Below are 21,055 nucleotides of genomic sequence, written 5' to 3'. Positions count from 1 at the left end.
TTATTTATAAACTCGTGAACCAAAAGTGATTAGAACTTGAGATCGCTTGACGAAGACATGTTGTGTAATTTAGTGGCACGACATAAAAAGGTCCACATGGGAGTCATCTTTGGTCCAAGCTAGGCTAATAGGGCTTGATAACAACCAAAGGAGAAGCGTTGTCTTAAGCTTCAACACATATAAACTTCAACTAAACTTATTTGTATTGGTCTATTTATGCATTCTGATCCACTTTTTAATATTAAAACAATTGATTTGGTAAATAGACTGACTGAATGAGTTGAAGATGATGCAATGTTGTTTATATGAAAACAAAATTTTGTTATAAATCAATAATAAAGATGTTTAAACCAAGGTTAGTTAATAGTGAATGGATGATCTCAATCTCATCTTAGTTAGGGTTGGTATTCCTAAGACTTTGAAACAATTTTGTGAATGAGAAAAATAAATCTTATGGTAAGAATACCTAATAGACAGTAAGTTTGATTTTTTTTTTAAAGCCAAAAATATAGATGAACAAAAATTATTACGTGATAGAGCTAAGTTGTAAACTATACTAGTTTGATAAACATTTTTGTCAAATTTTGTGATAACATCTGGTTATAGAGTCCTTTTAGTAGCTAGCTAAAAATATCTTTTGACATGTGGTTTTGCTCCTACGAAGGACAAACATTTTATTTATTTATTTGGTACTATCTTGCTACATTGAACATACACTATAATGAATATAGTTTTAGTTGGATAAGACATAATGGTTTACAATCACACATATAGGTTAGTATAACATCTAAACTTAATTTTGACATAGTTATATAGTCATATATAGATTTAGGTTGCAAATTTTAGATTGCATGAATCATACAAAAAAAAAACAAAATTTTATTTATATAGCTGTCAAATGGTGTGTCCACAGACCATTGGGTTTGTCCACAGGGACAATTTTGTATGATAATAATTTTGACATTATTAAATAGTTATACTTAATTTTGTATGACTCATACAATCTAAAATTTTGCAACTTAATTATGTACCAAAGTTATAAGTGTTGCTTAACCTATTAGGCAATAACCACTAAACTTAAGCAATTTATACATGTTAAATCTATTATATAAATCCCGACTTTAACATATGTTTTATGTTAGCGAAAAGAGAAAATTAACTCTAAATATCCATAGTCTAAGATCACACCAGAAATACTCTCTTTAAGCACATGGTTGTAGCACCGCTACAATATATATGTTCTTATTATGTGTGAAATTTTAACCCAATTTGTCTTGGGTTTTAGTTATGGTTTTAATGCGATACAGGCTAGTCAACACATACAAATTTGAAAATTGACGAGTTCCTCCTTGAATTGGAGGGTACATCTCGTGCAACATCTAACAAAAATAAATCAAATTACAGGTTACGAGACCCCCTAGTTACATTACTGTATTTGTTATCAAAGGAAAACAAAAAAAGAATATAAAGCAGGGCTTCGGCCCAATACATCCAAGCCCATTTGTGCCCAAATGGTGTGATTCTTCTGCCTCTTAGAATGATGACATTTGCTGGTTTTAGGGGTGTAATGTAATCAATCAATAAACACTTTGAAATGTAACCAAGAGACAAAAAATATAAATGAAACAAATATTCTTTTCTTATTATAAATTCACTTTGTAAAGACCAAATAATAAACTCTATATTCACACTGCACAAACACATACAAAAAGATTTAGAACCCTCCTCCCAAAGAGTTTCTTGTGACCTTTCTAAACAAGCTAAGCCTTTCCAAAACCCTATCTTTCTTTTTGTATCTAACAACAATTTACAGAGACCTATCCAAACCAAAAGAACCAAAAAAAAAACATAACTTAAAACCCTCTTCTTCAATTAAGGATCTTGAAGAAACAAAGTTGATAGTATTCGCCTCAAACAAAGTTGTTTGACTCAGTTGAACAGAGCCACGGAAATTCCAGAATCGTCCTCGTTACGGTTAATCCGCGAAAGGCGGTACCTTTTCTGCAGTGGAGCTCCTGGAGCTTCAATCTCTTCATCATATTCTGCATCAAACGGTTTGTCCCAACCGAATGCACCATGGTGAAAAGACGAGGTTTTTCGAGGTGTACTATACGCGAAATGTAACTCCTTTGCGATTGATGTCTGTAAAACACAAATAATGAACTATCAGATTCAAACATCAACTAATAATAACAGACAATCAAAATCTACCAATGATGGCTATATTATAACTTACAGCTTCTTTGATTGTCTTGGAAACCTGAAACAATTGTTTCAAGTCTTCATGCTCAACCCCACAGATAATCCTCACCTGTAACAAAACAACCCATATGGTCTATCAATAAAAATGTCTTTCCGAATCTCTAAGAACAAACAAAAATGTCTCAACTTTGAGCTCAATCTGATTAAAAGACATGAAATCTCAACTGAATGAACAAACCCAGAAAACAGAAAAGGATAAAAATGAATTTACGATTTCAAATCTCAAAGTAAGAAAAGAAATGAAATTTGAGCTAAATCTGTTTAGTAATCCATAAAATTAACATTGAATCTCAACTAATTAACAGAACCCAGAAATCAAAAACGGATAAAAATGAGTTTACCCAAAAAAAAAACAAAAATAAGATTTTGAATCTAGAGAACAAAAATAAATGTTTCAACTTTTAGCTCAAATCTGATTTAAAATTCACAAATTAACAAGAAATCTCAACTAATGAACAAAACCCAGAAACCAGAAAGAGATTTAAAAAGAGTTAAGTGACGAAACGAACCAGAATATCTTGTGGAAGATCTTCAAGTTCTCGACTTTGACAACCTCCAACAGAAGAAGCTTTATCACAGAGCTTCTTAGACGAGCTTTTCCCAACAGGTGAGTTAAAAACCGAATCCCCAACAATCTCATCATCACCTGACGATATCAGAATCCTCTTTCTCCCAAATCCTCTCTTGTACTGTACGAACTCTAACCCTAACCCTAACCCTCCTCCGTCACCCACATCTCGACGGTGCTTCAAATTCGATTTCTGGGTTACGATTCTCTTCTTCCCCAATGCCATTTTCGTCGATCTGTATCACCAAAAAGCACCCCAAAAAAAAAATCAGATCTTTAGAAAAATTTCAGAGACTCTGTAAAAGAAACAGAGGATTTGATGAAGTAGGAGACAAACCTATAAGTTAATGAGATTATCCCCAAAAGATTTGTTTGAAGTATGTTTTGCGCGAAATGAACAAAAAGCTGAGAGAAAAATGAGTAATTTTTCTTTTTTGTTTTGGTTTTAAACTTATGACTAAAGAAGATGAACTTACTATACTTTCTCTCTACTTATAGTGGATTATAGTAGATAAATTATTAATTTTGATTTTTCTTTTTAAGTCAAGTTAATTATTTTTTTAATAAGAAAACGAGTAAAGTAGAAAACACTGGAAATTTCCTCACGGCTCAAAAAAAAATATCTTAAAATTTTTAAATTTTGTTATTCTCCCTCCCTGGTAAGCAAAAGACGGCTTAAAGGAAAAACAAAAAAAAAAACAAAAAAAAAAAAGAAACTAGCCGTTGGGGAAGGACACGTGGCGAACTCTGAGCCGGAGAAGGAACCAACGTGGGTGGTTCAAGGGATGACGTGGCGACAAGTTGTTCGTTTGACGGTTTGTACTGCCTTAGTCGTCGACGGTCTCACACGGTTTTGTTTTTCTTAGGATTCCCAAAAAGCATAAACAAGAAAAAAAATCTTTGGAGTCTCTGACACAAGAGACAACACAACTGTCTTTTAAGTTATCACCGACCAAAAGATTAGGATGAATAAGTTTTTTTGTTCTTTAATTATTATTGATTACTCTTCATGTTAATCTCAAAGGTCATTTTATTTATATATTTCTGGGGATCCTTTTATTTATGCAATTTAGTTATTGCATTATCAAGATCCAAAGATATGATTGCATTATTGTTATATTTTTCTATTGTTGTGTTCCAAAATCTTATTGAAAATATATGATATGCATGCCATTTGTTATGAATTTATCTAACATATTAATTAGTTATATGTACATCTCTTTTAGTATAAGAAGTTTTTACTATTTAAAAAAAAAAAAAAAAAAAAAAAAATTGGAACTATTGAAAAATCTTAATTGGCAAATAACTGATTGGACAATTTAATGTCAATGCTTTATTTCTGCTAAAATAGTATACTATATATAGATTGTGTCTAGTTTGGGTATCAGGGTATGTATATATGCAATCTAGTTTGTTATGTTATTTTTTGAGTTAATCAAAGGTCCATATATATATAATATATATATAATATCAATATTAATATATTTACCTTATCCCTCAATCTTATTCAACAGGCAACAAGTATGCATGCCATTAGTTTAATTAAGGAATTTATTTTTGTATATAATTAGAATATCTTAATTTGAAAATTTTAAGAATTTGTCAAAATTATATTTTTGGTCAACTTTTTCTATTAAAATAATTGAAATCAACAAGTAAATATATAAACACTATACCATATTAAAATGATATAGAAATATACACATTTTGGCTATAAATTTTACTGAAGGTTAAATGAATCTTTAGTGTTATGTGTAACTTACTCTCGGATAATGAAAAAAAGTATAGCAGTATGAACCCTATGAACTATATACAAATAGCAATTGGTTATTTTGTGCTCCAAGTGTCCTCTTTAAGACGAACATGCATTTTTAAATTGGAATAGACTAAAAAACGATTTTGATTACCGAAAGAGATTATGGACCAAAGACATGGAACTCCTGCTGTCTAAAAGAAAAATAAGAAGAAGTTGTAATACTTTAACTAGTATCCCAAACTTGTTATTCTTGATCGTGTGTACTTGAATGACTAGACTTTCTCTATAAAAATTGAGACTCTTTTCCAAAAGACAAAGATGTAATCTGATTTTTCTTTGAATAAAAAGCTAATATATACTTTTCCGGTTTATAGAGCTCATGGATCAATATATACTCTTAACTATTGGATTTAATGATCGGTGTCTACAATGAAATGGATTTTTTTGTGGGCTTTAGTGGGCCTAAACGACATTATTGATCCATGAGCTCCCTATTGGGCAATCATTCTTCTTTCGTTGTCACAAATCAATGGATGGGGAGCTTTGTTCGTTCTTCATCTTCTCTGCTTTCTGTTGTGTTCTTCAATGGGCAAGCTGAGTGTTTGCCAGAAAATTTACTCGATGGTGGTGAGTTATTTTGATTTTGGTGGCTTGCCGGGTCATGAGAACGGCGAAGCGTTTAGGGATCGAGATTGGCCCGCCCTCGGCTCGGCTCGGCTCAGCCACCTTAGTGGTGCGGCTATCAAGGAGGCAGAAGGTGTCGATTTCTGAATCAAACGGTCAGATTTTTTCTTTAGCTTGACGAGATTTTCTTATTGCTCGATTCAACAAACCTAACAATGAGATTCTTGACCACTACAACAACACGTATGTTAGTATGTATGATTTTGTCTTGTGTCAACATGTTTTGTTGTTCTATCATCTCAGTCAGTTCTTACAATTTCTTACTGACGTACATGTATATAAAAGGAAGCCCAGGTCAAGGATTGTTCTACTCTCTGTTAATAATGAGACCTGTGTTAATGCTTTTGTGGATGTTGTACAGTACAAGTTGTACTGATACAAGACGTTCGATTAGTGGCTTCTGTGTTTACATTGGTAATTCTCTAATCTCTTGGAAATCCAAGAAACAACAGGTTGCAAGTCACAGTATTACTGAATCAGAGTATAGAAGCATGGCTCAAGTAACAAGAAAGGTACTAAGCACATTGAAATTGATTGTGTTGATAATAAAATCAGCTTTCTATATTGCAACCAAACCGGTTTTTCACGAGAGGACGAAGCACATTGAGATTGATTGTCACACAGTACGTGATCCGATCAAGCTAGGAAACTTGAAGGCCTTACACATTGCATCAGAGAATCGGTTGGCTGACATTTTGACTAAGCCATTACATCCTCCATCGTTTTACTCTTTGCTTAGTTGGATGTATTAAGTATATTACACTCTTATACTTTGTTGTATATACATGTTAATGTATCTAAGATTATAATTAGCTTAGAGTATACTTGCATATATCTCAATGTCCCTTGGCCTAAGTTTCTCCCATGTTTTGTAAGAGGAGTATCCCCTTGTAAGATTTTCCATCAATAACCCAACTCAAAAGATACCGCATCCTGCTGAATTTGTGTCGGAATTTGAATAGTGGACAAAAGAACTTGGAGGGGGAGAGCTTGTCCTGACTTAGGGGAGGCAATGATCTAGCTCACGCCAAAAGCTGGCCTTTGCACCATTCCTTAGTCCTTACTTTGTATTTGATGAAGACTTGCATAATGTCTCAGCTTTCAGCAAACACTTTCAAAGCCAAGAGTCCCTAAGAGTATTGCACCTGATACATATGTTTATATAGAGAACAGCTGTATTGCTCTCACAGTAATCGTATCGATCCAGTTTCAAAGATACATAAATGAGATAATCTATAAAATATTATTATGCCAATGTATTCTTAATCAGGCAGAGTGAGAGCAAACGTCAGCAACTTTTTTTTTTAACTTCATTAAATCGGAAGTGTAAAGCTTTAATAATAGATTGATCAACTGTTTTTCCGACATTTCATATATGATGGATATGGCCACTTTTTAGTGCATGAGTATAAAAATATGTTAGCATATTAGTCTAAAAGCAACAATACCAATAATTAATCCCAAATAAATTCAAATCTTAAATAAAAGAAAGAGCAGCAACAATTCATATAGAAGAGAAACAATAGAGAAACAAAGCCAGTTCAAATCAGAGAGAAGATCAGAAGAAAAGAAAAACAAATTGTATCTGAGAGCTGTGATGTTTCAAACACATCAAAAGAGCTACGATAGTTTGGCATAGTTGTTCCAGAACAACCTGAGTTCAAACTTCAGTAACTTTGATCCCAGGAAATATGCTATTAATAAAATTGAGTCTTGCATAATCTGGTTCGCAAGCATTGATCTTCTCTTTTTTAGATATCACCAACTTGAACTTCACTAGAGATGGTGCGTTTTTGGCAAAGAACTCCTGATATCAAGCTCATGCGGGTAGCCTTTATATCCGAAAATCTTAACTTTCTTGAGAAACCCCGAAAGGTACTTGTTGTTCCAGTTATTCTCAATTTCATCCTTATGATCAGTCTCCCAGAAAGGCAAATGAGTTGCGAAGGTGAAATTGTGAATCTGCATATATTAAACACAGCTCATTGGTGGGGGTGAGAGATATATATAGAGAGAGAGAGAAAGTGAGACGTACATCGATCACAACTCCTTCGAGTCTAGGGCATTCTTTGAGGAATTCAGCGATGTCGAAAAGAGTGCAAAACGTAGGATTTTCGAATTTTCCTCCTTCTGCGTGTTTATGGGTGAGAGCCTACATATAATATGTGAAAACACCATCAAAACTCGCTCTAAACAAAAAAACAAAAATAATAATTATGAACAAAAGAAAATGGGGACAATCAGAGGTGGCAAAAAATATTTGAAAATTGTATTGTCATCTAGTATATATGATGAACATTCTCTATCGATCATCCAAAGAGATATACAAATTATACTATAAACTCCAACCACTTTAAGAGTTATGCATGTAACAAAAAAAAAAGTATCTAAAGATTTAGTGAATATTTATGACTCATTTTAAGTATTTCTTATGTAGTGAAGGAAATCTCATTATACAAAAACAATATATCAAAAACTAATTATGAATCTAATAAATGTGCGAATATAAAAAACTTGAAAGGAAAAAGATATACGTATTAGATTGAGAAAGAATATAATTTACCTCAAGAAAGATTGTTGTTGTTGCGAGGACAGAAACGTTTGTAAAGAAACTCATGTTATGAACCACCAAGTCACTTGAATCGTAATAACTCGGACTAAAGTTCCGATTGTAATGGAGGTTTGTGTCTCTAAGTGCGTATGTTCTCACAAAGTTAAATGGAATGACATATCCATTGTATTTGTAGATTTCTAAAGAGGGTGCATCCAAATAGATGTCCCAAAGCCCTCGCATAGAAGACAAAACAAGCGACTTGAATTTCTTGTGATTCTGAGCCTGGATGTTCAACATACCATCCATCCGGCATTCGGTTAGTTCCAGCGACTCGAGGTGGAAGCAGTTGCTGAAAATTGCAACTATCGTCTCTTTCTTCAACTCACTCCGCATAAGTGAGAGCATCCTCAAGAGCTTTAAACCTTTTGGAGAATTGTCTAGTATCTCAAATTTATATGAGCGCAGCTTCAAATCTTGTAGATTCTCCAAGTCAGAGAAATTGATCGGGATCTCCATAACTTTTTTGGATTTGGAGAAATCTAGGACGATATCTTTGATATTTTTACCAAGACATGTATTGATCCACGAGATGACTTTATCTTCTACACCAAGATGATTGATAACCAAAACGAATCTTTCAATCTTCGATCCTTTGTATTGATTGAATACTTTTTCGATGATGCTCACAACCTCTGACTGTCTACGTCTTCTAGAATATATTCCACTGAAATCGAGGTTACGAGATTGTATAGCTGTATTCATAAATTGTTTGGACAGAGTACGATTTCGTAAAAGAGATTGCACTGGAAGATACATGGAGATGAGGTGCTCCACCAGATCGTCAGGAATTGACTGAGTAAGTTTCGTGATCTTATTTGAGGATCCTTCCATTTCTCTTATCTTAGAAGTAGAAGCTATGGATTTTAGATTTCACTAGTAATAAGATATGATATATATAGATTATATTATGGGAAAGAAATATTGATTATCATTTGCTTTTGTTTTAGTCAATTCTAGATTTCTTTACTTTTGTCATTTAAGAAATATAATAATTATCATATTATAAATTTGACTTTTACAAAAAAGACTTGTTTATTTTTAGAAGAAACTTAACAATATATTTATTTCTATATATTAATTAATTAATGTTTACAAAAAACTTTAGAGCTATTTCTTGCCAATAAAATTAATATTTTGTATAGAAATTGTCTGCATGTTAGCTGTATAAAACTTTTTCCATATTTTGTTAGTTTTATTACTAACTTGATTCCAATATGTGTCAAAGGAAATTATGATTTTGACAGATAATAATTTGTTACTTTGTATTTTGAGCTAATTAATTAGAAATTTGACTTTTTATAAAAAAAGACTGGATTATCTTTGGAAGAAAGTTAACAGATATATTTTAGAGCTATTTCTTACCAATAAAATTAATATTGTTCTATAAAAATTGTCTACATTTAGCTATATAAAATGTTTTCCATATATTAAAGGTTTTATTACTAAGTTGATTCACATATGTGTCAACAAAGAAATTATGATTTTGATAGATTATAAATTTGACTTTTGAAAAAAAAGACTGGTTTATATTTAGAAGATACTTAACAATTCGCCTACTTATGATAATTAATATATACAGAAATATTTTAGAGCTATTTCTTACCAATAATGATAATATTTTCTATAGAAATTGTTTGCATGTTAGCTATATAAAAGTTTTTCCATATATTGTAGGTTTTATTACTTACTTAATTTCAATATGTGTCAAAAAAAAAATTATGATTTTGATAGATCTGTAATTACTTTAGTCATTTGAACTAATAAATTATATAAATTTGACATTCAATTTCCTCTAATGACATTATTTAGAAAATAGCATAAAACTTCTATGCAAAGTTAAATTTGTCTTCGTGGATTTGATAAGCATTTATTCCAAGTTTACTACGAAATTCAAAACCCTTCTAATCGCTTCAAATACACAAATCACTACAAAATTTGCTTATTTTCAAATAATACTTATGAAGATTTATTTCTTCTTTTTTTTGTTCAGATAAATGAAGATTTTAGAATAAATAGCCCGCTTTTAAAAAGGTACAAAAATCTAAAACTACCATTGAAATTAAGATGAGACATAATTATAGACAAGATTCTATCCAAAAAATCACTTCAGCATGAGCATAATATGAGGTAAGAGTGGTATGAGAAGCAAAGCGAAAACGACGATGAAGAGAATAATGGCATAACAAGTCCATTTCCTCGAGCTCTTTTGGTACTCTCTTGCATCTTGAAGCTGGTCTGTCCCTCTTCTAACAAACGAGCTCGCCTTCGACACGTGGCTTTCAATGTCATTTAGTTGCTGACCTTGTGCTTCAACCAGAGCCGCCATGTCTAAGAACACTTGGTGAAGCTCTATAAGATTCTTCTCTATCTCTTTCACCTCATCATGTCTCTCTTGAATCTCTGATATGGTGTCTAATATTTGGCCTCTCCCTTGTTCTTGTATCGCTTTCTGGAGAAAGTTCTCGCTTTCACCGCTCGAAATCAAGTTCTCAATCGTTTGCTCGTCTGCCTTTTCTCTGGTTATTGTGAAATATCTGCAACAATTCCAATGTTTTGGTACGTCAACACATATATCAAACTTCTATTTTAAGTACATGAAGCTAGGGGTTAAATGAAGAAAGATCATATGCACCTGCGTTCTACGGTTTCTTTATACTCAGCGTTCATCCGTGCGCGCAGACCTTGAAAACTATCCATCAAGTCCTTAAGTTTTTTCCCTAGTCCACTAACAACAGACGTCCTGGTCCTATCGGTGGAAGAGCCAGGGCCACAACCAGGGACATTACGGCTATTAGCATTTGGCTTTTCAAGCGCCTCGAGCTTTTGTTTGATGATCTTGACTCTCTTGAGGACCTGAGCGACATCTCCATCCATCTTTGCTCGGAGTTCCTTCACCTTATTGGCATTGTGTACCGTTTTGCACTCTTCGTTCGAATCTTGAAGCCTCTTGTAAAGAGTCTCTATGCCTTTCATGTCATCTTTGACATTTTCAACATCCTCGAAGAACTTATCGAGGTTCATCGTCTCTTTACCTGCCTCGATATCGTCCATTTGGGCCTGTTGCTTCAGGTCCGTGTACTTCTTGAACGAACTAGAGAATAAATCATTCATTTCTTTCTATTTGCTTTAAGAAAATTCACCAAAGTTTATGCAATACAAGAAACAAGTTCTATTTGAAATATTATTTTGGGTTCAAGGGACAATGATCTTGATGAAGATCATCATCATCCTTTGCCTGTGTACGAGGAAGAATTTGGGGAAGATTTGTTTTCCTATTTTGGAAGAGGTTCGCAACTAGTTTTGTTAGAAATGGTTTGTTTTGTTTTATTTGGAGAAGAGACACACGACCAGTTTTGGGAACTATCCAAAAATAGCCAATAACAAAACTTCCTGTTAAACCAAATTAGCCCGATTAAAAAATTCCATAAGCTCTCTTCTTTTGGATGAGTCTCACAAACGAGCTATCATCCCTATTTATAGAAGCAAAGCACTCTATTTAGTATATTCAGAGACTAGGTATGGTTTAGGGGATTTGAGTATTTGACATAAGAGAATCTTCATGATTTTGCAAAATAAAATCGTTTTGGATCCAATTGAACAACACAGACACATTGCAGAAATGTTTAAAATAGGAAAATGTAAAACGTACGTATATCCAAAGTGAACAACACAGCACACTCGAGAAAGATCTGAATGCAGATCAAAGGAAATTATACAATCAAAATGAACCACACATAAGATGATAAGAATCTCAATCCATGAATGGATTGAGATACTCTGATTTAGACCTAAACGAACAGCTGCTAAAGAAGAAGAAAAAAAATACTCTGATTGAGGGAGCCACTTGGATTTAGATAAAGACTTAACAAAAATAACCATCGCCAAACCAAATGAATAAACACAAACAAGCTGCAAGATGAAATAGAAATGCAAAAGATACAAGCTTGGCATTTTGATCTAAATAAATCAAAACCCAAACGTAAAATCCAATAAGAAATACAATAAGACAATGAATAACATTAAATCCAAATGAACAGCACACAAACACACACACTAGAGGAAGAAGAAAGAGACAGCAATAGTAAGACGAAGCGATGATTCTGATTTTCGCAGTGAAGAATCCCAATCTTGAGTAATGGATCTTTAGACAATGAACCGATTTGGCTAAAAGAAGAAGAAAAAAATGAAAGAATAATGTGTTAGTAACACTTTTTTTGTGGAAAGCATTGAAATTGAGAGGCACAACAAATTCTCTCTATTATGCGATCCAATTTTACATAAATCAAATTTTTGCAGATGATGAGGATCATAGATCTCTCTCTCGTGTAAGAAATAAAAAATAACTCAGTTTAATTAAAATAAATGATTACCCGCTCAAATGAACAAAACTTCACTAGTAAGAAGAAAGTTATAACTCAAGCATAAGAGAATGGAGAGTAATAATTAAATACCCGATTTAACGAAGGCAAGAATCGATTTTTGGTATCTTCGTCCTCCCACTCAAGCTCAGTTTCCTCCATTTTAATGTTAAATTCATCAACTTGTGGGACACTTGTAGCATTTAAGGGAAACTTTCTGAGCTTTGGACACTTCCATACAAATATGCGCCTCAAAAATGGAAAGGGGAGAGGACTCCGGTAGATACTCTCCAGCTTCGACAAATTATCCAAACCTAATAATTCTAGTTTCAGAAGTGGGGCAATACCTGTAAGATCGGTTGCTTTCTCTTTGTTTATTATTTCTTCCACTGCTACGGAATCTGAAATACATAGCGAGCAAAGATTTGGAGCAACCAATATCCAAGTGAGATCCTTCATGCTATGGCACTCACTTATTATCATTGTTGAGAGGTTGGTAAAGCATGGAATTGTCGGATTATTAATATCCGAGACATGGCTACTTTTCAGGTATAGCACACGAAGATTCTCAATACTCTCCAGGGATGATAAATCGAGTGGCTTTTCTTGAAAATCGATAATCTCCAGATATGTTATGCAGTTTGCCAACCTTTGATCCCCTAATAATATTTTCTCCAAACTTAACTCAGCCGACACCGTTATCATTAGCTCTTGTAGTTTCTCCAAGAGCTGCAGCTCTTTTAATAAACTAACATCTCCATGAACATTAGATCCAAACAGACTCAACACTCTTAAACTCACCAACCTTGATATCCCACTGATACTACAAAGTTTCCTTATAGCATGTAAAAGCAGGTGAGTTAGCTTTTTCAACTCTTGGAGACCAACCGGCAGTTTTTCTATACTTGTATAAGACAAGTCAAGATACTGCAAGGAGACCAGCTCTGATATCTGCTCTGGAAGTTCACTCAAGTTGGAATTCTTCGACAAATCCAAAACAACTAGCTTTTTCATAGACTGAAGGAATTCACCGGAGAGATTCTTCAATTGATTCTCTTGAAGGAACAGAGTTGTAAGTTCAGTACACTTGGAACTGCTGCATGTTATCTCTTTAATATGATTCTTCATTAATGACATCCTTCTCACAGCTCCCCAATCCTTGACTTCTGGTATTTCAACTAATCCGACGTTTGCATGGACAACAAAATTCTCTTTCTGTTTCCCAAAATCGGATGCAATCCACAGAGCCATTTCACGAACCACGTCATGCATCACAACCAATTCTGTGCCAATCTCTGCGAGCAAATTTGCACGGATAAGGGTACGAAGCATTGCATAACCCTTATTATACACTTCTTTTATAACTTGGTATTCCCCCAGGAATCCCTCGCATATCCATAAGTGTATCAAGTCATCAACATCTATCAATTCATCTTCTGGAAACAGAGCACAATACAAGAAACAAGACTGGATTTGTTCATCCCCCAAGCTATCATAGCTGAACTTCAGAATTGAAAGAATTTTATTTTCCATGTCAGAAGAAAACTCTGCAGCGGATCTTGTCAAAACATCCATTGCATGCTCCCATTCTCGTACTGTAGTTTTAGATGACATTGCCTTACCAATTACCTTAAGCGCTAGTGGCAGACCACGACACTTATCAGCAACCCTTCTTGCTAGCTTGACAATGCCTGGATCTCTACTTAATGTATTGTCTCCGACTTTGCTTTTAAACAATTCCCATGCTTCATCTCGTTCCAAACATTTGATTTCCATTGCGTCATGATCCCCCATCCGCCCACATACTTCTTGAGAACGAGTGGTGAATGCTACTTTGCATCCATTTTCTCTGGTTGGAAACGGAATTCCAATGGCTTCTAAATCCACTTCCTCCCATATATCATCTAGCATCAAAACAAAACTCTTCTTATTTAAATATTTGTATATATCAGCGGCCTTATCACTTTCATTTTTGTTCTCGTCGCAATAAAGGTGTAGTTTTGCTGCAATCTCTTCTTGAAGCTTTGAAATCGTTGCGCCTTGAGATACCACGATCCAGATCACTACGTCGAACGTACCAGATATTTCAGTGAACTTATTGTGGATTTTCTTGAAAAGGGTAGTTTTCCCAACACCACCCATACCGTGCAGGCCCATGATTCCGACTCTATCTTCCTTTAGGCGATTCCACGCCTTCTCGAGCATTTCTTCCTGACCAACCGTAGGCTGAGTAGGCATCTCCACTATTTCAGATGATGGGTCAGTAAACTCTCCAAAATGACCCTCCGATTTGAGTTTCTTAACCTCTTCCAACAACAAGGATACGCTTTTCCCATAATTGTAGCTTGAACGTACATCTTTTGACAACAAATCACAGAGACACAAATTTTGAAGCTCAGTGGGACTAATACGAAGCAGATCTTTAAACTCTGTATCGGTTTTCTCGACACGTCCAAGCCATAACTTGACAGATTCACGCATTTGTCGAAGTTGTCTCTCCTCTGTCGCAACCTTGTTCTGCACGTCATCTTCAATTGCTTTGAGATCTTCCATTTCCCTCTCCAGATTCTTGAGATTATCCCTTAGGTTTCGAATATAACCTTCACCGCATAAGTAGCTAAAGATACGTATCAGATCATCACCAGAAACTCCTATAGACAAACAACTCCCCATGTTGAAAGAAAGAGAGAAAAAGATTCAGTAAGCAAACAACAAAAGCTAAAGCTGAAACTGAAGAAATGTTTTAGGTGAAAGTATTGAAGATAACATCTTGCTTCAATACGGGTGGTTGGAGATTATCAAAGAAAGACACAAGATAGAAAGATTTCAGGCCACTCGGTTTCCATGTGGACGACTTCGATTATTTTTTTTTTTATGGTCAGCTATAGAGTCCATACAAATTAGTTTCTGGCAATTATATTGACATCTCATGACTTTTCAAAGTGACGACTCGCTTTCGTTTTAGAGTAAAAATTTGAATCATTCTTTCTGAACACACAGCAGAGTGATATGATAGAACCAGTAATTAAGCCCTTTTGTCACTCTGATACCATCAAGTCTTGTAAGTACAAAAAAACATTGAAATTAAAACATAATATATTAGAATATAAACTGAACAGAATCAATAATTCGCTATGTGATTCATGAGCTCATGGCCAACAATTATATACAGTCTTCTAGTTTGGAGGATACGTACACAATCAATCAATATTAACTACAGAAGATACATAAATATATGCAGAGAGATACGCAGAAGCGTATAAGGAAGATGGAGATGATTGGAGAGAGATTGACGGAGACTTGATGACGATGAAGCATACGTACGGTGGGCTGCCGTGAAGTCCAGTGGGCTTAATATCGCAATACCCTCCCTCAAACTGGAGCATGGAGATTCAAAATGCCTAGTTTGACACGAAAATCTTCAAATGATTGTTCACCAAGTGGTTTTGTAAAGATGTCGGCTAACTGAGCACTACTATCAACATGAACTGGTGCAAGAATACCTTTCTGTATTTTTTCGCGGATAAAGTGACAATCATTCTCGATGTGCTTCGTACGTTCATGGAAGACCGGGTTTGTTGCAATGTAAATTGCAGATTGGCTATCACAAGAAAGACGCATTGGTTGATCATGATTGATGCCGAGATCATGAAGAACACGTTTCAGCCACAAAAGTTCTTTGGTGATGTATGCCATGGCCCGATATTCTGCCTCGGTGGATGACATACTCACTGTGTCCTGCTTTTTGGCTTTCCATGAGATAGGAGAATCGCCAACCTGAACAAAATACCCAGACACTGAACGTCTTGAGTTCCGACAACCTGACCAATCCGAATCACACCAGCCTGTGATCTGGAAATTCTTCTGTGCTCGTAAAAGAATACCTTGGCCAGCAGTCCCTTTCAAGTAGCATACAACCCGTAATGCTGCCTGCCAATGGTCCTCTCTTGGATTCTTCATAAATTGTGCCAGATGATGTACACAATAAGACAAATCGGGTCTTGTCGATCCCAAATAAATCAGTTTCCCAATCAGACGTCGATACGGTTCAGGATCCGGGAGCAAAGAAGAACTAGAGATAGACAAGTTGGTGTTTTGCTCTAACGGAAATGTGGCAGGTTTACAGCCCAACAAACCTGCTTCTTTGACAACCTCCAAAGCATATTTCCTCTGACTTAAGTAAAATCCCTTGGAACTTCTAGCGACCTCAATTCCCAAAAAATATTTCAGAGCACCAAGATCCTTCATCTTGAAACAAGAAGCCAAATATTCTTTGAAGATATGTAGAGCTTTATCTGAATTGCTAGAAATAATCATATCATCAACATAGATCAAAATATGTATCCGCACCCCACCTTTGTCAAATGTGAACAGTGAATAATCAGAGAGTGATTGTTGAAACCCGTAAGCACACAAAGCCGTTGTTAACTTTTCAAACCAACATCGAGGTGCTTGCTTCAGCCCATATAGAGACTTGCGCAATCTACAAACTTTCTTCTCATCATTTGTAAAATAACCAGGTGGTGGCTTCATGTAAACTTCTTCAGTTAGATCCCCATGGAGAAATGCATTATGCACATCCATTTGATGCACATGCCAATTGTTTCCTGCAGCAACTTCTAAGAACATACGCACAGTCTGCATTCTTGCAACGGGAGCAAACGTTTCCTTATAATCTAAACCTTCGATTTGTTTGTTGCCGAGAGCTACAAGACGTGCCTTATAACGCTCAACAGACCCATCAGAATTGTGTTTGATCTTGTAAACCCATTTTGATCCAATGGCTGTTTTTCCTGGTGGCAAATCCTCAATCGTCCATGTGTTGTTATCCTCAAGAGCTTCAATCTCTGAGCCCATAGCTGTTTTCCACACTTTAGTTCTAATAGCTTGAGTATAACCACGTGGTTCAACAGCCTCTGTGATAGCAACCAAATAAGCCCGATGCGTAGCAGAGAACCGAGTACAACCCACATAGTTCTCAATCGGATACAAAGATTTCTTGTTGCAAGTTCCCAACAATTGAGTTTGAGCTGTATTAGAAACATGATAATCTTTGAGAATTACCGGTTGTGTACGTGGTCGTGTTCCTCGTCGAAGCGGAATCACCGGAGCAGGTTCTTCAACCACAACAGCGGGTGTCGGAGATGATGGCGGAGTGACCACCGGAGTTGCATCCCGGCTAGGCGAATTTTGTGGTGTATCAGAAGACGTGGAGGAAGTATCTCTTGGTGAATTGGGAGCTTCAGGTGGTGAAGATGTCGGAGATGGAGTTTCCATCGAAGAAGAAGAAATTTCAGCTGGTGGGTTGCTAGGCACGTGGTTGGTCGCTAATGGGCGTGCAGAATTTATTTGGCCCATTAAGGGTGCAACCAAAGTAGGCCCAATTTCTTCATCTAAAAAATGGCTTGTAGAAATAGGAGCCCACAATCCTTCTTTGTCTTCCTCGACATCTTTTCCAGAGATGTTGTTAACTTCAGCGTTTGCAAACGGAAACACTTCTTCACAAAATATCACATCTCTCGACACAAAAAATTCCTCTTTCTCAAGATCATACAATCTCCAGGCCTTCTTCCCATATGGATACCCAACAAATATACATCTTCGTGTTCTTGAAGCAAATTTATCGCCTCTGTGTCCTTGATTATGAGCATAACAAAGACACCCAAAGACCTTTAAATGTTTATAATCAGGAGCTTTGCCGTAGAGCTTTTCATACGGTGTCAAACCGTTTAACACAGAACTCGCAGTTCGATTAATCAAATATCCAGCTGTTAGAATGCATTCTCCCCAAAAATCGATTAGTAAATTCGATTGAAAACGCAACGCTCTAGCAACATTCAAAATATGTCGATGTTTTCTTTCAACTCGTCCGTTTTGTTGTGGTGTTCCCACACACGAAGTTTCATGAACAATTCCATTTGTTCAAAAATAACCACTCATACTCAAGAATTCTGTTCCATTGTCGCTTCTAACACGTTTCACTTGCTTTTGAAACTGTCTTTCTACTAGAGAAATCAAAATTTTTAGATTTGTTGCTGTTTCTGTCTTGTCGTTTTGAAGATAAATCCAGACGGTTCTTGAAAAATCATCTACAACTGTAAGAAAATATCTAGCACCAGAAGAAGACGGAGTTCTATATGGACCCCAAAGATCGACATGTATTAGCTCAATAACGGACAAAGTTTTATTATCGCTGGTCGGAAAACAAGCTCTTGTTTGTTTAGCGCGGAGACATACATCACACGCCTTATAGGAAATTTCAGAATCAACAGAAACAAAAATATTTGGAAGTGAACCAACTACTCTTGCAGATGGGTGACCCATCCTATTATGCCACAACTTATAGTCTTTTGCATCTCGAGTTGCCACCGATGCTACCAGCTCCATTCTGCAAAAGCAGAAAGTTCCACAATATCTCTTACCCGCACCAGTCATCGTCCTCGAAGCGCGGTCCTGGATAACAAGAAATTGATCAGCCAACTGCACTACACACTGATTCTCATCCATTAGCTGACCCACAGATATAAGATCAGATTGTAACTCTTCAACGTAAGACACTGATTTCAAAAGCAGATTAGACCCCAACACAACAGAACCTTCAGTAACTGACACTCTTTCTCTACCGTCTGCCAAAATTATCAAAACTGGTTCCATATTTCTCACGTTGGTGAGTAAATCAAATCTCCCTGTCAGATGGTGCAACGCACCTGTATCTAATATCCAGGAAGGAGAAGAAGACTTACCAGAGAGTTTCTCATTGCTAGTGCTTGCTCCCCCGTTTGTATTATTCAAGAGCTTAACAAGATTACGCCATTGACTGTCATTCAAACCGCTTACTCTGTCACGATCTTTGTCTGTGAGAACATAGTTAACATGTTCTTGACTTGGAATGTGAGGAACATGAACTGCATTGGCGTAGCTCATGTTTCTTCCATGTCCACCAGTTGCAGCACTACCACGTCCTCTTCCTTGCGTCGCTCTGTTTCTTGGACGCTCACCCCACCATTCTGGATACCCAATTACAGCGAAACAACTGTCGGGAGAGTGACCGCTGCGGTTACAGTGTTTACACACCGTCGTCACATCAGTTCGCACAAGTGGATTCACACGAGCCCTTTGTTGCACAGCAAATGCGGAGACTTCAGCTACATCTTCACCCTTCTTCACATTGTTCTTTAAATCCTCCTCTTGACGTACAACATTATAAACTTCTTCCATTGGTTGGATTAGTATCCTTGACACCAAACTCGATCGAACAGTTCTGAAAGAATCATCAAGTCCAAACAAGAACTCATGAACTTTGTCTTCTTCACGATCTTGCTCCTGCAACACCGTCAAATTGCACTCACATTTTCCACATTTGCAGAGACGCACCGGCCTATGATTGGCCATGCTATCCCAAATACGATTCAGCTTCCCATAATAGGCTTCAATAGCAGCCCCTCTCTGCTTGCAGCAAGCTAATTCTATCTTGAGCTGTTGAATCCTTGGTCCATTGGTCACAGAGAAACGCTTTTTCAGATGATCCCATAAATCTTTTGCCACATCCCGATGAGAAATGTTGGAACGCAAGGCTGGATCAATTGTCATTCTGATCCACGAGACCAACAAAGCTTGGATTGTCCACCAATCTTCTAGATCTGCAGATCCTTCTTCTGGTCGCTTGATAGAGCCATCAAGAAAACCAAATTTCTTTCTTGAACAGAGCGCTGTCTTCATACCACATGCCCATTCTTCGTAGTTCATCCCTTTCAGCAATGGATGTGAAATTACAGCGTCGGGATTGTCAGCCGCTGTCAGATCGTACGGAGAGATCGTACGGAGAGATCGTACGTCTCACCTCCACAGTCGTTGAGTTCGGGTTCGAGGTTTGGTTCTGGTTGTCGATCATGATCGATTAAGAAAATAAAGAAATTTCAGAGTTTGTTTGGTTTTTTTTTTTTTTTTTTTAATATCCTGCTCTAATACCATGAATCAATAATTCGCTATGTGATTCATGAGCTCATGGCCAACAATTATATACAGTCTTCTAGTTTGGAGGATACGTACACAATCAATCAATATTAACTACAGAAGATACATAAATATATGCAGAGAGATACGCAGAAGCGTATAAGGAAGATGGAGATGATTGACGAGAGATTGACGGAGACTTGATGACGATGAAGCATACGTACGGTGGGCTGCCGTGAAGTCCAGTGGGCTTAATATCGCAATATAAACATCTAATGATACGATCCAACACTTCATCAACAGAACATTGACAAGACACAATATTCCCCATGGTGAGAGAAATGTTCAGTAAGCAACTACGAAGGTAAAAGCTGAAGCTCAACAAGTGTTTTAGGTGAAAAATATTGGAGATAACATCTTGCTCCATCAATACGAATTGGTAAGGAGATTATCAAATAAAATTAAGATAGAAGATAGAAAAAGACATTCGTTGATTTGCAGACCACTCGGTTTCCATGTGGAGAGGATCTTTGACTATTCTTATCTTTTTCGTCAGCTATAGAGTCCATACAAATTAGTTTCTGGCAATTATATTGACATCTCATGACTTTCTATTCGCTTTAAGAAGTTTTCACCAAGTTTATGCAATTATATACAGGAAACAAGTTCTATATGAAATATTATTTTGGGTTCAAGGGACAATGATCTTGATGAAGATCATCATTATCCTCTACTTGTGTACGAGGAAGAAGATGGGAAGTTTATTTTTTTCCCATTTTGTTAGAAATGGTTTGTTTTGTTTTGTTTGGAGAAGAGACACGTACGACCAGTTTTGGGAACTATCCAAAAATAGCCAATGA

At 36.0% G+C, this 21,055-nt stretch overlaps 3 protein-coding genes, 1 long non-coding RNA gene and 1 pseudogene across 5 annotated transcripts; 1 reads left to right on the top strand and 4 right to left on the bottom strand.

Annotated features, from left to right (window-relative positions):
- Positions 1 to 1,617: 1,617 nt before the first annotated feature.
- LOC104703730 (F-box protein At1g61340) lies at positions 1,618 to 3,483 on the bottom strand. The gene is made up of 4 exons (XM_010419803.3): positions 3,168 to 3,483; positions 2,772 to 3,066; positions 2,237 to 2,311; positions 1,618 to 2,142 (listed from the first exon to the last, which is right to left on the bottom strand). Exons 2-4 carry the CDS (start codon positions 3,054 to 3,056, stop codon positions 1,930 to 1,932), a joined length of 573 nt encoding a protein of 190 aa, XP_010418105.1. The 5' UTR covers positions 3,057 to 3,066; positions 3,168 to 3,483; the 3' UTR covers positions 1,618 to 1,929.
- A 1,629-nt stretch (positions 3,484 to 5,112) lies between these two features.
- On the top strand, positions 5,113 to 6,102 carry LOC147941956 (uncharacterized). Its single transcript, XR_015561276.1, has 2 exons — positions 5,113 to 5,365; positions 5,723 to 6,102. It is a non-coding gene; the product is annotated as an uncharacterized LOC147941956 (long non-coding RNA).
- A 619-nt stretch (positions 6,103 to 6,721) lies between these two features.
- Positions 6,722 to 8,730, bottom strand: LOC104703729 (FBD-associated F-box protein At1g61320-like; annotated as a pseudogene). Its single transcript, XR_015562673.1, has 3 exons — positions 7,834 to 8,730; positions 7,306 to 7,422; positions 6,722 to 7,232 (listed from the first exon to the last, which is right to left on the bottom strand). The product of XR_015562673.1 is annotated as an FBD-associated F-box protein At1g61320-like (transcript).
- A 1,093-nt stretch (positions 8,731 to 9,823) lies between these two features.
- LOC104703728 (syntaxin-124-like) lies at positions 9,824 to 11,329 on the bottom strand. The gene is made up of 2 exons (XM_010419802.2): positions 10,517 to 11,329; positions 9,824 to 10,418 (listed from the first exon to the last, which is right to left on the bottom strand). The coding sequence occupies exons 1-2, from the start codon at positions 10,993 to 10,995 to the stop codon at positions 9,986 to 9,988; spliced, it is 912 nt and encodes a 303-aa protein (XP_010418104.1). The 5' UTR covers positions 10,996 to 11,329; the 3' UTR covers positions 9,824 to 9,985.
- A 450-nt stretch (positions 11,330 to 11,779) lies between these two features.
- LOC104703727 (putative disease resistance protein At1g61310) lies at positions 11,780 to 15,238 on the bottom strand. The gene is made up of 2 exons (XM_010419800.3): positions 12,336 to 15,238; positions 11,780 to 12,048 (listed from the first exon to the last, which is right to left on the bottom strand). Exons 1-2 carry the CDS (start codon positions 14,913 to 14,915, stop codon positions 12,028 to 12,030), a joined length of 2,601 nt encoding a protein of 866 aa, XP_010418102.1. The 5' UTR covers positions 14,916 to 15,238; the 3' UTR covers positions 11,780 to 12,027.
- Positions 15,239 to 21,055: the final 5,817 nt, after the last annotated feature.

The sequence above is a fragment of the Camelina sativa genome, chromosome 7, assembly GCF_030686135.1.
Source record: "Camelina sativa cultivar CO46 ecotype springtype chromosome 7, ASM3068613v1".
Classification (NCBI taxonomy): domain Eukaryota; kingdom Viridiplantae; phylum Streptophyta; class Magnoliopsida; order Brassicales; family Brassicaceae; genus Camelina; species Camelina sativa.
Note: the sequence above shows the minus strand (reverse complement) of the source record. Positions and strands in the feature narration are given on the sequence as shown.